Consider the following 17,374-nt stretch of genomic DNA (forward strand, 5'->3'; position numbering starts at 1 on the left):
AAGAATTGAAATGAATTTTGGAAGTTTTTGTGATGTACAATTGTTGAATATGCTAAAACAGATTTACAGATCAAAAATTAGACTCTCAATGCTTTTAATTAGGCTAATAAATGATCTTGAGCTTAATTTGCATAATTAATTATTTAAAATTAGAAATTGATTGTTTCAAAAAATCTTATGACACAATCTTGTAGATTATGACGCAGGTCTCACGCATGCAAAATTTCATCGCGATCGCACCACCGATGGCCGAGATTTGGCGCCCCTTTAGGGTTAAACTAAGGGAATGGCAACAACTTTTTCATCACTTTTTAGGGGCACATGCAACGTTCATGTTTCTGATGCAACAGGTCGATTTTACAGCTTGAATGTATGTGAAATCAGTGTATGGCAGTGTTCGAGCGCTCAAAAGCAAACCAAAGCAAACTCATCCAATGCATATTGTACTACTGCCATGCCAAATTTGGAGCATTTGAATGCTCTGTAGAAAAACCATACCTGATGAGCTATTTTTAGAGGGGGTCACTTGTTTTGTAGCAACAGGGTCATGCACCAGGCACGCTTATGCTACTTCCAGGTGTCTCAAACAAAGAGAACCAACTTTTTGCATTATGACATATCATACAATTGTGTGCGTCACTTGCATTCTTATCTTGCTAACTTCTGGTACTATATTATGGTATGCTTTTGGGGCACATCAGGAAGTGGTCCACTTTTTTGCTCGATATATTGTAGGGTTAGGTACACTTTAGGAGCACTCTTCTGGCGCGGGTATGGTACAATATGGTATGCCCTTTGAGAGTGCTCAAACACATCCTAAGTTACAGAGCCTAGCCCTTACTTGAGTTCCACAAGTTTGCGCTTGTTGTTGACAGCTTTGTTGAGCTCCTTTGGAATGTCATAAGTAGGGAGGAGACCCCCTTTCAGAGGATTGCGTGAAGAGCTGGAAAAAAAAAAAAGAGAATAAGCTAGGATTACAATAATCATAAATGCATGCAAACACTTTATCTACTTTTGAGGAAAAAAGAAAACAAAATGAGATTTTAAAGAAAAGGGAAGTTTCTTACATCTGACATCTGGGTTTCTACTGCACATTGGAGTATCATTAAATCAATATCTAGTCAGCATTCATGCGATCATTATCACTCTTTTAAGAGCACCATTCACTGATGTGACAATCCACACAATGAATATGATAAATCAAACTAGCAGAGAAGTGAATGGTTCCCTGTAAATCTGATAAAAAATAAGTTATGATATTTTAATGTTCCACTTGTTTTGCACAGAACAATGATGTCAGAAAGAGTCACCAATGCAAATTAAGCAAGATGATAATGTTTCATGGCCTTATAAAGTCCTGCATTCACTTAGACAAAAATCCTCAAAATAATTTTGAGGCGGAATGTGCAAATTTGAGAAGAGCGTGGATGATTACACATCAAATCCCTCTAGCGTTGCATGATCTTGGGAATTTAAGATGAAGAGGAAAGGAAGGAAGAGGTGGGTTACAGAGTTACTCACAAATTTGGTCGAACACCATCCACAATCTCCCCCTTCTTCTCACGAGCAGCGAAGCTGGGGGGCTTGGTGTAGGGCTTAGAGGGTGGCAGGTCAGCTATGACGTCGCTCACCACCGTGATTGAGACGAACCTCAGGATCTGGAAGATCTGCAGAGAACAGGCAGACATCTCGGTGATCAGGAAGTCGTCAGTTGCCTCGTCAGTTGCCTCAAACACGATGGGTTTAGTAGCAACTAAAGCTGCTTTACACCGCGTTCCCGGCAACGACGGCAGCCCGTTTCAGGCCACCGTGGACAAAACGGGATGGACTTGAAACAACGCGGTAAGACGGGATAGGCAAACGCGACAGGCCGTAATTGCCGGGGATGCCGTGTCAGATTTTTAAACTGTCAAAATAATTGCTACCGCAGTCACGAAGCTAATGAGGAATCTTGTATGCCGTAATAAAACGCAGTGAACACAACAAATGGGGCGGCACGTAATACGCCATATCAAAACTTGGAGGCTGTTCGTGGCGGGACGCGACTGAAAATATTGATACTGTAAACGTGGAAATTTTCGCGGTACATTAATTTTCGCGGATTTCGCGCTACGTTCGGCTAGCGCGAATTCAAAAACACGCGAACATATCTTCGCAATTTTCTATGCACATTTTGAACGGCCTGGTGCGCTTCGTCGATGATACTGCTACGTAGTACAGACATGTTTACCCATATAGCAGTATCATCGCACGCACCGCATGCACCGAGCCCACGGCCGATTGGTGTGCTACATCCCCGCGACTACAGTACTAGTCCTACAGAACATGTATCGAGTAAAATACATGTACTACGTAGTTGAGCGCTTATACTCGCACTCGCGCCGCTCGCTACGTCGCTTATCGTACGCTGGCATCGCTGGATGAAAACAGCGACTGTGTATTAACCCGCTGCCGAGCGCGAATTTAAGAACCCGCGAATATGTTTTCGAGCCGCTCAGCGCGAAAAATTAATCGCGCGAAAATATTGACGTTTACAGTAGTCTAGCCTGATCAGACGCCATGAGAACAGCGTCTGATAGCTACATTGTACAACTGTATATGTTCATCGGGGTGAGGACTGGAACGAACAAGACTAACATACAAAGGGGGAAAAACAGGAGAATGTCCCACCTATAAACCACAGCGCACTATGTTTCGGGCAAATGGGGCTGCCGTGGACACCAGGAACATGGTGTAAACATAGCTTTAATGCCCTTATCATTTTCAAACGACGAAGTGATCATTACAGCAAACGATGATGCACAAGCAGAGAAAACAAGGAATGCCACAAGTGATAAAATACCAATTTTCACAAACTACATGACACAAAGGCCTACATGTACATTACTCACTACATCAGGGCTTCACAAAAACACAAGCACCCTTGACATCCTACCTCTCTAGTCTCCTCCATCCGAAACGCGAAGACAAGGGGGCTGGAAAGCCTGCCCAGGTTGGCAGCATTCTGGCAAGTTAGCGAAACTTCATAGTCTGAACCTTGAAATCAAGGGACACACAAAAATAAGAACAAAAAATTGGACCAAAAACAAACAAACATATAAAGAAACAAAACAAACAAAACAAATTAAACAAAACTTGAATAAAACACACCAGCCTATTTCTTACCATGACAAAATGTCGTGTATCATTTGCACCGTAAATCATCAGCTGCATATCGCAAGAGTATGTATTGAGCCCTCTTGTTACTATAAACCTGCAATTTTGGTTATGACATCTATAACACATAGCAAAAAAAAAGTATTTTATTATGCAATCATTTCTATTCATAGATTTATTTGACTATGTATGCATTAATTCACCGTTTCTGCCATCATCATTCATACAATTTCTTCATGATATATTTCTCTACTAACTCAGTCATCTGGAAAGAATACTTTTTTATCATTCATTTCAATGTTAATCTACTCTTGTAAACTCATTCACTTACCTATTTATATAATGCGTATATAATGCGTTATAGTGAAGGCATATTCTATGAAGAAGTATTCTGTCTAGCTCAGCATGAGCAAACATGTTTTATTCTTCTAAGAAACAGTATGCTCTTAAAATATACTGTTTTTCCAATTATCTGCTTTCTACGAGCTACCATAAACACGTCAGAAACATTAGCACCAGTGTCAAATCCTTCACTTGCTTCAAAAAGGACACATTGAATACATTGCTGTCTTCAATTTGCTCATGATAAAAACATATTGTTCTCTCATACAGAGAGCTTGATTGTGTCATTCAGAGCTCGACAATACAGAAAGAAGATCTCTGAGTGGCCACATTTTTGCTGACAATCATTCGCTCATCGAAATCATTTCTCAATTCTTTTGACTACATCGAAACCCTATGAATGGGGCTAGGGTTATCCTTGTCTGCTAGTGAAATCATGGGCAGCTATATGTCCGGGTTCAAAGCTCTGGACGTACCTGGAGGCATCCTCAGTATATTGATGCCTGCATACACGTTGTGCTCGTCTGATACCGCAAACTCTCGGTGGGGCCTCAGCAGCACAACAGAAATGAGTGCCATTTCCTTCTCCCTACAATGACAAAATAACAAATCTTTGCATGTAAAAAAAAACCGGGATATATGATGCATTACAGATGCATAAGAAACCATGAATAATTGATATTCTATCAATATATCTATCTGTTTATCTACCTATTTCAATATCAATCATGAAGAAGAGTGTGGCACTATGTCCATGTACATTTTGTAGCACTTTGCAGCAGGATGGTATACATATTACATGCCATATAATACACCAACACACATGCTGTTCTCTATGCCATATAATAACACACACACACACACACACACACACACGCACACACACACACACACAAACAATCAGACACATACACACAATCTCCACTAATTTTTTCTTTGAAAGTGAAGGAAAAAAAATGCATTCTTCATATCGACTTACAGAAGTACCACAATCACATAACAACAGTGACTTCTACAGGGTGAGCGATTGTGGCTTTGACCCAAGACATTAATTACCTCCGCCAAGGGAGGAGGTTATGTTTTCATTACCGTTGGTTTGTTCGTTATTTCGTTCGTTTGTTCATTTGTCTGTGTGCAAAATATAAACTCAAAAAGTAGTTAACGGATTGGGATGAAACTTGCAGGTAACAAACGATTAACTTTTGGTAGTGATCCAAGAATTTTGGGGGAATTTATGAAGGATTTTTGATATTTTGGCAGGTAGGGTCAATGAACTTGGGAGTTCAGGCTGCGCGTATTTGAGGTTTGCATGCGCGCACTAAAGTGCGTGCTCTAGTTTCTGTGAGGGCGAGGCATGCCGTGCAGCTGAGGGTTTATGACGTAACAATGGCTTGTATATTGGGAAATCGGGCGACATTCAGCACACAATGCTACAAGTACGTATGGGTGGAAATCACTGATTATCTCTATGGAAGAACAAGATCAATGGTGGAAATGAGCTGCATACTTGGCGGAGGTCTCAGAGTGCTTTTCCAGTTTCATAATATTTTAGAAAGGCAAACTACTGATGTGGTGACATCACTACCTCACGTCATTTGAATATGTAACATGATCTACATCACTCTTATGTAAACATGTGATTCAATAAATAGGGTTCCCAGCATTTCAAGAAAACAAAAATTCCTGATTTTTCCCTGTAAAGTATCAAATTTCCATGATAACTATTTCTCAACTCATTTCCAGTTTCACATCCAATTTTCATCCAGTTTCATCCAATGGATGTTTTGATATGCAACAAAATATAACAGAGTCTCAGTGGCTACTTTCAATTTTTGGGCCAATTAAAATTCCCTGACTTCTCCCTGATTTGAGGCATTTTTATCGAATTCCCTGATTTTTCCCAGACTGGTAAAAAGTAAAACAATTTTCCTGATTTCCCTGATGGGCTGGGAACCCTGATAAAGTTCCATAACTTGGATCATTCTGCAGTTAATCATGAATACACTATACAGTGTAACTTAAATCCGATTGTTGGATTTGACTCTCTTCATAACGATTAACATGTCAATTTCAATATGGAATGCCACTGCACAACTGATTAACCAATTGAGGACGGGATGATTTTGCAATAACACTCATTTCCCATAGATACCTGCCTGAGTATAATATATGTGGGACAAGTCTTCAGTGGGTTAAAAAAATATGAGAAAAAGTTACTACTAATCAGGATTACTCATCCTTCAGCTAAGCATAGCATATCCATCATACCCTTTAACTTTGATGCTAAATTTAATGTTCTTGGTCTCCCCCTTCTGTACGTCTGTAGTCACGTTACCCTTGCCATCGTCATATGGGGTGGTGATGGTGATATCATTCTTGTCTAGCACCAGGTCATTTCTGTGGGCAAAGAAATATGGATAAATGAGAAAACTAAACATCCTTTTGACAAACCAAATCCCCCCCCCCACAAACAAAAAACAACATACATATATCAGAGAGAAGTGAGAAAATCAAACTCAACTGTCACTTATACTCCCATGTACCCATATATATGGTGGTAGTTTTTCGTGTGTATAACCTGTGGCAATTCTTTTCTTCATTTCTTTATAACTTGTCCCATGTACCCATAATAAATGGTGAAAACTGTACGATCGCTCATGAAAAAAAAAAAAACAGAACCCAGACAGATTGAAGACAGTCTTTCAATTTTCCTTCACATGAACAAGTCAAAGATTGGGAGTTTAGGTAAATGTTACAGGCCATGTAACAGATACACTTAATTATTACCTTATGTATGATGTGACTCCATCCTGTTTCAGTGGTATTGATACCACATTAATGAAGGGCAATTATCATAAGTACTTCCTTTTTGCTTCCTCCAATCTTTCACATCACGAAACCAAGAGAAAAGAAAAAAAAAATGGCAAAACATTGCAGCAACTTGCTCAGTAGTCACATACTCACAACCTGGGGCCGTATTCTGAGAGCTAATTAAGTGTCTGATTAGCACTTAATTACCGAATTGGTATTCTGAGAGCATGATTAAGTAGGGGGTTGATTAACTACCATGACAACAAGCGTTTTGGCGGAAAGGACCTACGCGTTTGCGCGTATCAATGCGCGTGCACCTCTGAGAGGACATAATCACAGAGTTAATTACGAATCGGGATTCTGAGGGTGTAATTAAGTATGAAAGTTAATGGAAAAGTTAATGATACTAAAGAGTGTCATTAACTACTCCGATATTACGCATTATATCGTGTTTTCTCTGCCACAACGATGCTTACCGTCTTCGGTAACAGAGGAGCGGTTGAATCTAGTTATCATGGTATCCGTAGAATTCAGAGAAAAAAAGAAATATAGCCGATCTTCGAAGAATTTTGTCATTTTATGTGAGCAAAGAGGTTGAGATCTTCGCGTGCGTAGGTGAGGGGTTGTAATCAAATACCGGAGTGTGCGCACGGAGCTCTCGGGTTGTAATTACAGGGGGCGTGCAGGAGCGCGCATTGAGGGCATATTTGCGCGTGTAGTCATCATTTTGGCTTCTAACAACGCGTCTGACTGGATGGAATAACAATTAGATGGGAGGGACCTAAGATAATTACAGGGGACTTAATCATACCTTAATTACGTCCTCAGAATACCGATTTTGCCCATGATTAAGGGCCTATTAACTTCACGACTTAATCACGAAGTTAATTACAGACTTAATTACGACCTCAGAATACCACCCCTGCTAATATATGACTTTAAAAAATGGGCTCTACAGCCCAGCACACAAACTGGAACATGCCATATATTTAATGAGTCTCCTTCTTTTTTTTTTGTGCAAATCGTGACTTCCTCACAATTTAGCAAGTGGTTTGCGATCATGGCGTGGAGCAATTTATAGGCCAGAAATGTAAATTATGTGCATGTCACATTCGTGTAAGGATCAGAGTTACATTTCAGCACATTGAAATTCATGAATAGCACCCAAATCACAAAATTTGCAAATTTCAAACAGTGAACAAAATATATGGCATACACAGTAAAATCTTTTCATGTGTGCAGGACAAGAAACTCACTGGTCTCACATGCACATGGGCATTTCCACAGTAAAAGGGTACTTTTCAGAGATGTCCCTATATTTTCTGTTTCCTATGTGCATTACCCACAAATACAATCTGATCTTCTACAACACTTCAAAAAGAGATTACTTTGCCCCCAAATTACTTCAAATAAGCAATGTTTCAAGATGTATGCCAAAATGAAAAATTTTGGGTGAACACATGTAATGCAGGACAGAAATCTATGTACTAACATATGAAGGTCAAATTATGAATGCTCATTGAAACTTTGGTGTTTTTTTTTTCAATTGAATGGCTTCATTTTGATGAGGGAAGATAATAACAGCTGTAAAATTCTATTGGAAATTGTGTTTTATTCCATTTCTAGACTTAGTGGTGAATGCGCGTAAGATGGAAAGACCAAAAAATGCAACAAGATTTTTACCTAAAATTTTCATTTGGGCATAAATTTTGATACATTGCTTGTTTAGAGCAATTTTGGGGCAAAGTTATCTCTCAATGAAGTGTTCTAGAAGATCACATTGTATTTGGGGGTACTGCACATTGGAAACAGAAAATAAAGAGACATCCCTGAAAAGTACCCTTCTACTGTGGAAATGCCCACATACCCTGGTTAGAAACTTTAAGTGTGCATGGTCTCCACATTGTTCATTGTGATATTGTTCCAAATGGGAGTATCTCATTACAGCTCTGCTAAGGAAGGAGGAGGTTAAGTGATCCTTGGTGATGGCTGTCTGCTTGCAAAATAACTCAAAAAGTTGCATAAAAAGTTTATATTGAGACAATTTTGGTAGTGATCTCGGAATTTTTATGGATTTTCGAGGGATTTTTCATCTTTTGGCATTTAAGGTCTACGAACTTGGGGTTCAAGCTGTGCGTACTGGAGGTTTACGTAATTATGCGCACTAAAGCGCATGCTCTGCTCGGGCAAAGGCGCTGTGCAATAATGCAAACAAAAGGGTTCTATTTTGGGAAATTGCATGCGTGTTATGGTGGAAATTGGTTACTGGCTTGGCGGAGCGCTTTTCTGGTTTTCAATCCAGAACATGTGGAAATAATTACACATAATCTACTCAAAACACCACATTCCCATATGTGACCCGCTACAACAAAAGGATCCGAAAGTCGGGGGAGGACAATTTTCTGAAAATGTCATGACAATATTCCCTTACTCTTCTACTTTAAAATCATATATAGCACAACTCATAAAAGTACTCAGTTGCGGAGATATCAATGTTATTAGTGCATGTCAAGTGCTTGTGGAAATCAGCGTTTCGAGAAAAACGCCTTCAAAGTTTTCCTTCCGACGCTATCATTATCAAGGGGAGGCGAGACAGTTTTCACCACTTTACAATAGAAGGTATGCTCCTAGCGACCTAGCGACCTAGCGATGTTCATTCAAGCTTAGCGCCAGCGGTCTATGCATGACCAATCAGTAATCAGGATGCCACGCACTGACCAATAAGATCACTCCCTCGTTGCTAGGGGCGGAGTCTAGCTGCCGCGCTAAATCCAAATCTTCGAACACGATTCTGTCACGTTGAAAGTTGGAAAATCATGGCCAAGAAAAACGCTGATTTCTTGCCTTTCCTTTGATCATTTGGCTTTGAAATTTCGGCACATGATAGACAAAATATTAGACTACAAAATTATGCCAAAAACAGAAATCCGATTGTTTTGACCAATTTTGATGATGTGACTTTAAACTCGATTTTCTCGGCTCAGCCGTCAGCGACTTTAGGATCCTTTTGTTATAGCGGGTCACATATTGTCAGTTTCTTGAAAGACTGTCTTTGCATATGCTAAAATAATCATGCTACTTGGAAACATTTCTTTAAAAAAAAAATCAAGATCAACAAATCAACAAGTGATGAATAAACTTGATTTAAATGGTGCATGACTGTAAACACCCCACCTCCTCGAGTTGATGTCCTTCTTCAGCATGTTCAACCTGTGGCGACTGCCACTGATGTGATCCCTGTAGACGACCTCCGAGTTGACCTTGACCCCGCACACCTCGCACAGGCAAGGGTAGCGCTTCTTGGGTCGAAGGCTCTTCTGATTCGAGGCACTCGGGTGTCTGGCTGCACCGGCTGCCCCCGCTTCATCGTCCTCCTGCTCAGCCTTCCGCATTGTCACATACTGGTCGATGGAGACCGAGTCGTAGGCCTTCTGCTGGTAAATGTGCCCATCCCGAACTTTGATCTTCTTTGTGTGCTTCAGGAAACTTATTAAGGTGGAAAAGCCACAGACTGCCAGGGATATTAGAGAGAAGAGATCATTTCTCATGAATTCGTTGCTGGGGTGACAAGACCTTGTATCTGTAATTTTGGTGAAAACGACTTTTTTGGAGTAATGGTCAGATAATCACTTAAGTGATGTCTTGTCCAAATCCTAGATGTCTTACCCCAAAAATGAAGCCACCACGGCATGTCAAAGAAATGTCTATCCCATTGGATACAGTACTTCGGCTGCCATTTTTCTTGCTCTCCTGAACATTTGACATTTTGTAAATACGAGGTCTTGTCGCCCCAGCAACGGTATATAGATATATTTGAAACAGCAAGTCATGTCATGCATAACTTATATTGACCTCTGAGCATGCTCACACCATTTTTTTTTTTTTGTCTAGCATGACCATCTCAAGTGCAGGAAAGGTCAAAACCATTCCAGCAGCCAATCAAGCGCAATATATACATATTGATGTGAGTCATATGATGATTCTGTTATATCTATTGTGTTGTTAAACGTCTTTCAATTTTCTCTCTTTTCTAATCAAGTGGTGCTAGTCTCACCCTCTCAAGGGATATGGAGATCGAGCATTTTCCTCTATCGCTCCTCGCCTATGGAACTCCCTCCCATCTTTCCTCTGTGAAATTGACAATCTGGATCACTTCGAAGTCTCACTCAAGACTCATATTTTTCACCAGGCATTTAGTTGCTAACTCTCTTTGCCCAGAGGAGTCTGCGCCTTTGAATGTTTCTACAACAGATATATGGCACTATACAAATGCTGTGGATCATCATCATCACCTCCTTTGTTGTTGTATGATTAACTTCAGTAAAGTGATGAATGATCATCACATACATCTTCATACTGTGCAAGTTTGTAGTTCTATGAATCTGTTGAAAAGTAGAAGATTCAAAAATATTTGAAAATACATGTAATTCAATTTTCACAGCAAATACCAGAAAGGGAGACAATTGACTTTATATGGATAGCTTCCAATCACTTAGCAAAGGGGATATAAATCTAATGCAGTTTGAAATTAAGAGTAAGAGAATGAAACATTAAGAGAAAGAGAAACAACATATAAATCAATTTCTTGCAACCATCAGGATCATTTGAAATTGAAAATGCAGGCAAAACATGTTACCTCTGGCAAATTGTTTTGAATACCGGGTACCATAACAGTATTTGTTTAACCTTGTAAAAGCTTGATTTACAGTAGCATCCAGCTGCATTAGTATGATGACAGAAATTGCTTGCCTTGTTTTTGTTTTTCCATACATACGATTGCAGGATCACATTCATACTATATTGTATTTTGCTGTGAAAGGTTTCATGTGACTCGAGGTACTTGCCTCCACTTGTGGTGTCCAGGGATTTTTTAAAGTTGTTGTAGTAGAGGGAGCGAAGATCTTCCTTATCCGTGACGTTTTCCTTGCCATTTTTCTTTACAAACGCAAAGAATTTGTCACCGAGTTCAATTACATCCTTCGCAGGATAACGCTTCTTCACCCTGGTAGGCATTGCGCCTATACTCACATGCAACTGCCCTCACTCAAAAAGACCTGTAATGTGCATGGGTGGTGGTGGTGTTTGTGTGGGAGAGACAGGGGAATCAAACTGATTAAAAAAGTAAGATCACATCTGGTCCACAGTCATCAGCATAGTCAATTCTGTAGGTTCATCATAATTATCTACAGCCTAATTAAGACCAGGGCCCCATTTCATGAAACTTGTTATCAATAACACGTCACTATAGTTGTTGCAAGCTACTAAAATCCTTGCATCTGATTGGCTGAGAGCAAATTTGTCATTAGAAATGTGGCATTTGTTACTGATAAGAAGTTTTATGAAACAGGACCCTGTTCCACATTGCCTCGGAAAGTACTCATTTTTAATAGTAGAATATGATCTTGAGGACATTATTTTCACTGTTGCATACAGTACACGATTTAAAGTGGTGGCTTCATTAAATATAAGCTGCAAGTGATCTTATGGTTTTCTGAAGCTTTCACAGTAATGTTCCTCAAAGAGGACTTCGTTCCATGTGTAAATACATGTAAAACAGATCAATGTCAGAGCAACATGTCTCATCAATTGATATGACTATTTTGTCTCTCACTTCTCTTCATTTTTCAGCTCATCATTTAATTACCCTATGATCAATAAATATGCCCTTGATTGTATCCCACATTGGAAATGCAATAAAAGCAATAGAAAACCAAACAGAGCATTCTTGTTGGTTTTCAAGATGGTGTCTCTGTTGGGACCAACAGAAAACCCCAACAAGTCCCAATAGAATTCAATTAGAACTAATTGCAACCAACAGATCTCAACAAGTCCAACAGAAACCAACAGATACAAACATAAAAGACCTATTTAAAGCAACAGACCCAACAGGACACACACAATAACCAACATTATCCAGCAGGACCAATACAAAATCCCATCTGGAGACACATCACATGGAAATTAATGTATGACCACTAGGTAGTGTGAAGCAGCATCAAATATGATCACCCATTTTAATACTTTCAAAACAGCAGTAGATTGGCTTTCCAATACAATGATGCACAGTTCCTGCTTACATGTAAATATGTGATATCTCTCCTCTAACTAAATACAGATCAGAAATTCATTAGATTAATGAAGACTTTCACAGTTTGAAACAGGATGGTAGGATTGATAATAATGGAGTTTAGACAGTGTGCTAAATTTGACACAATGTGAATAAAAGCTTTTGCAGCTGCATGAAAGCAAAATATGAGTAATATGAAACAACCACTGTGAATTACGTATCTTCTTCTTCTTCTTCTTCCATTACCGTACTAACTGCTAAAGTCCTCTTTGCTTTGTAGAGTACGTACATGTCGTACATTAGGCTACAATTAATTGGTGATAATGATTACAGAGATGCCAACCTCTCAAACCTGAAATCAGTACTGGTAATGCTAAAGCTAAAAAGCATTAATTTGAAGTCAAAAACAGTAATGTTGTCAGTGGTGGATCCAGAGGGAGGCGCAACTGGTGCACACCCCCTTATTTTCCATTAAAAACAAAAGAAATAAAAATGTGCTGCTCAGCCTGCTGACAAGTCTGGCTCTAGTCTATATGGCAATTACGACCCAACAACAACAACAATATCACAAAGTCCCAAGCCTTGTCGGTTGAACACCGAATGAAGCTTTTGGATTTAGATCATGTTGCCTTTTTGTGAAAGGTCAGGCAGCAAACTGTCTCTCTCGAAAAAGGATGGGGGACCTGGTCATGACCCGGTCTAGGCCTACTTCAACAATGTTCAAGCAGGACCAAATCTGGGTCACTCATCAGACGACAGAGTCAAAGCCTGCATTTAGCAGAATCATCCATTCTATTGACTAGATTCTATAGGGGCTACTACCTGACCAACGTTTGAAGAACCCTAACTGTGACTAACCCCGGGGCGCTCCTTGTACACAGCTCATTTACGCTTCGCGTCGCATTGGGGCTGGTTGCAGTTAAACTGCGACCAGGGGTTAGAAGTGCCAGTCCCAACGCGAAGCGCAGTAGAAATGTAACTGTGTACAAGGACAAGGAGCGCCCCGGGATTAGAAGAACCCTGTCCTTAGGCCTCTAACTTAGAGAGGAAAATGTAATCTTAAAATTACACTACACCTACACTACAGACGCAGTACTAACCAGGCTGGTAACCAGTTACTCATTCAACCAATGCTGATGTGCAAGATCGATATTGTTCTCGGCTCCAGCTCCACAACCCACCTGGGATATCTAACGTTAACGTTAGACTTTAGAGTCAGGTAGAACCTTCTTTTATCTGTTTTATGAGAGCAACGCTCCTCGCCGCATGCATCACCGCCGACATAGACACCGGATCGGATCAGGATTGGACTCGTTGCACGTACAGCGATTCAGATCAGAAAGCGTATGAAAGCGCGACAGCTTGTTACCGTAGATCGTGGCAAGATGCTATAACTTTACCACTACAACCCCTACAATACTATTCGGTCAGACGTCAGCGTCACTTCCACAGATACGTTATAAGTGAAATTTACAGAATAACTTATTTTCGCTGACTTGATCCTGACTGCCCGTACTGGTATATACCGCACAACAGCTGTAGAAGCATATAGGCTGAATCCAGAATTTAAAGCCTACACGCAGCAGCGGGTCATGTGTACACACTCCGTGCGACTCGCTCCACGAGAGTTACAGTACATCTGCTCAAAATGTACGTCATTCGGCTGGTGGGGATTCCCCACGTATTTTTTAGCGTACCGTCTGCCGATCGTAGTCAGGCTGTCGGCAGTACATGTACAGTACGTGGTGAGAGGTTCCTGCAGTTTTGCTATTCGGACGAGTATCGCGTCGTCGAAGAAAAGAACGCAAGCGCCACACCACCGTTCCGCGTTGTAAAATGACCAGTCCCCTGGCATTTCGCGCGTGCACTTCGACCACAAGCTTGGAAGATTACAAGCACTGGGAAATTTGCAGTCGTCCTTCTAAACAGGGAGGAACAGGGAGGTGACTCCCTGTTCGAAAGCACCAAAGCACTCAGTTGTGCGCGCAAGCGACCTAAATTAGATGCTGGGTGTAACGCACGATCATGGATATTAGCGCGCAATAATGAAGTCTTTTGTACGTATACCAACTTTTCTGCAAAACTTTAATAAAAAAAAAAAATCAACTACAGCAATGTGAACACAGTATTCAGAGTGAACGCAAAAAAGAAAGAAAGAGAGGACTGAATAAGCACACAAAAAATGGAATTTAAATTTCGTCGAACCGCGTCTATCTTCAATAGTCCTTACCTTTCTTAGTTTTCGTTTGATTTTCATCAGATTTTCATTGTTCCGTTGTGCTTAGATTTTCATTGTTCTGCTGTGGTTAACGTAAAAATGGAATGAGGTTTTCCATTAAAGGGATGGTACTGAGTTTTGGTTGAGACCTATACTTTCAGATTTCTAACATTTTTAGGTGAGATAATGAAAAACCTCTTATGAAAATTCATGAAAGAGCATGTAATTCTACGAAGAATTCAACATATCATATTTGATGAGAATTGGTTTTGAAATGGCTGAGATATCCAAAAAAAAGAGCGATTCTAGTGGGACCCACACTTTATTACGATCGCTTTGTTTTACTTTGTTTTTGGATGTTTCAGTAATTCCAAACCGATTTTCATCGAATAAACTTTGCATTCCTCTTAAAATGGTATGCTCTGTGATATCATAAGTGTTATCTTGGTATCTCGCAAAAAGTTAAAAGCCCAATTCTCATCTCCACCAATACTGTACTATCCCTTTAAATGTTTGTTTGTTTGTTGATCTTTGATAATACATTCCAAGTCATTACGAAAGTCGCTGCAAATATAATGTACATCATCGGTAACTGAGTGTGAATGATATATCATGTTTTTTTTTCCTCCCCTTTCCTTATAATAGTCATCTTCTTTTGATGTAAAAACTACAACAACAAAAAAGAAAAAGAAAACCCTGTATTGTTGAACTTGAAATTGTTTCTTAATACGAGCAGGAGGTTCATGAAGTATGAATAATTGTGAGCAGACAATGGCTACACAGACGGATATGATGCACTCCAACAGTTTAGAAAATATCATTTCGAAGACCTATTCGCGCAAAAGTAGCAGATTAACCTTTGCTTGCTGCAGATCACGTTTGTACCAAGCATGGACGATTCTGCTGTGCGTATACGGCCCTTTTCCCGATCATCATTCATCGATCGAAATTGGGTCTGATCATGATTCTCTCGTCTGTCTTTGCCGTGATTGTCATGAATTATTCACGGTGCAAAGCAATACACGATAAGTATATAATGCAAAACTCGATGTATAGGTTTTAGTGACGCGTTATCGTCTTGTTCATAATTATATCAGGATTGCTATATCAGGAGCCAAATAGAATACTGTACAAACAAGGGGAAAGACATACGCGTTAGTGTTCCCTGATGATTTATTATACATCAAATAAATAAACTATTGAATTGAATTGAATCAAAGAAAATAATTCGTTCATATTCATAATTACACATGATTATGATCATGCGTCCCTATATAATATGTCAAGTATCCCGTTTTCTGAGGTGTCTTGACATACAGCGTTTCCACGTATACTGCACTGTATGTTTCGTCTGTTACTCTGCATGTTAACATCATGAAGCTGTGATTAAATATGAAACATAGTAATAATGTTTCCCAGTCTAGTCATATAAAAGAACGGCACGGGATGGCTTGTCTCGAGTCCCATAGCACATTGAATTTTTGGAAAAAGGGAGTGAAAGATGATAATGTGAACAGCGGAAATATATAGAGCATGAATTCAATGGTTTTGTCTCATTATGGTCAGAATAAACGAAGACAATTTTTATTATGTAACCAAGCATGATCCAACAACAAGCAACAGAGGTTACAGATGCGAGTTATACGTTTCATAAGGCAAATCATTCATCACACTTATATACAACGGTCCCCTTTATAATCTGCATAAAGCGGGAGTGTCTTCGTTTCTTGTATAAAAATAGATCACAAAAAATAATAACAATAATGGAATTATGATTTATAAAGCGACATTGGTTAATACAAGATAGCACGTCGAAGGATAAAGAGAAAAATACAACGATGTGTTACCTCGTATGTTGGTTATCAGACGCTGGTATATAATATTTCACGCATCTGCCAAATCCAGTCAGTAAAAATATGTGCAACACTGCAAATATGCACCACTATTATTGTCAACGAGTCCGAAGGAGTGTGAGAAATAGTGCGAATATACGGCGATGGCTTCGTATTCGCGTAACATGCGTTATTTTTCTTGCCTTGTTCAAAACATATTGTTAAGTACATGCCACGCATGTACCTGAATTGATCATGGTATGATTTATTTGAAACCAATAGACTCGTTATTGTGCAAAGTCTTGGAACTCGAGTTGATCTGCGGTCGTCGATTTTGAAAGAGCGTCAGACCATGATGTTCCTTTACTCGGGTATTTCCCGCACGCGTGCGCAGATGGAAGAGGAGATTTTCACATTGCGCAACATCCATGCCACGATGTTCAACTACAGCCTGTATTTCACAATTGCCCCTTGGAGGTGTGATGGGTCATCATTACACATTACGTGCATCACTGCAAAATGTAGGCCGAGGTTGTATGCAAACATTGGTTATCATGACTCTGTCGATTTAGCGGGATATGAGCAAACTGTATGGAATGCACAAACTAAATCGCTCGAAATCTTTCAACAGGGCATAATTATCATTATAGCATGGAATACGTATACATCTAGTGTAGAGTAACTGTTGTTTGATTATGCGAATCTTCTAAAAGGGAACAAAAGAAGGAGAAGGCTGAAATGAAAAACAAGCTTAAATTAAACAAACAAATAAGCATTGTCAGCTGAAATTTCATGAAGAGGAACTATACTGATTATGTCATTATCCCATCATAAGTCTCCAAATAATGATTGACATGCATATGCACAAACTAATTTTCATCAAATTATTGATTTGCCTCGGTATGATCTAGCAACCATGGCTTTCATGGGAAAGAAGTTGTAGTACTT

General features: G+C 39.6%; 1 protein-coding gene across 3 annotated transcripts in view; it reads right to left on the reverse strand.

Annotated features, from left to right (window-relative positions):
- Positions 1 to 16,745, reverse strand: part of LOC139717320 (putative helicase MOV-10) — a 34,471-nt gene extending 17,726 nt beyond the window's left edge. Inside the window, exons 1-8 of one of the 3 annotated variants that reach the window (XM_071628817.1) lie at positions 16,442 to 16,745; positions 11,154 to 11,363; positions 9,484 to 9,820; positions 5,767 to 5,895; positions 3,975 to 4,087; positions 2,936 to 3,036; positions 1,522 to 1,667; positions 842 to 943 (exon numbers count right to left, since the gene is read on the reverse strand). In XM_071628817.1, coding sequence (XP_071484918.1) covers positions 842 to 943; positions 1,522 to 1,667; positions 2,936 to 3,036; positions 3,975 to 4,087; positions 5,767 to 5,895; positions 9,484 to 9,820; positions 11,154 to 11,322 — 1,097 coding nt within the window. In that variant the 5' untranslated portion in view covers positions 11,323 to 11,363; positions 16,442 to 16,745. Of the gene's footprint in view, positions 1 to 841; positions 944 to 1,521; positions 1,668 to 2,935; positions 3,037 to 3,974; positions 4,088 to 5,766; positions 5,896 to 9,483; positions 9,821 to 11,153; positions 11,364 to 13,476; positions 14,375 to 16,441 lie in introns of those variants that run through there. The other 2 variants (XM_071628819.1, XM_071628818.1) reach the window with 2 other exon arrangements.
- Between the last annotated feature and the right edge of the window lie 629 nt (positions 16,746 to 17,374).

This window comes from Diadema antillarum, unplaced genomic scaffold (genome assembly GCF_040938485.1).
Source record: "Diadema antillarum isolate AM-2024a unplaced genomic scaffold, OU_Dant_1.0 scf00000074, whole genome shotgun sequence".
NCBI classification, from domain to species: domain Eukaryota; kingdom Metazoa; phylum Echinodermata; class Echinoidea; order Diadematoida; family Diadematidae; genus Diadema; species Diadema antillarum.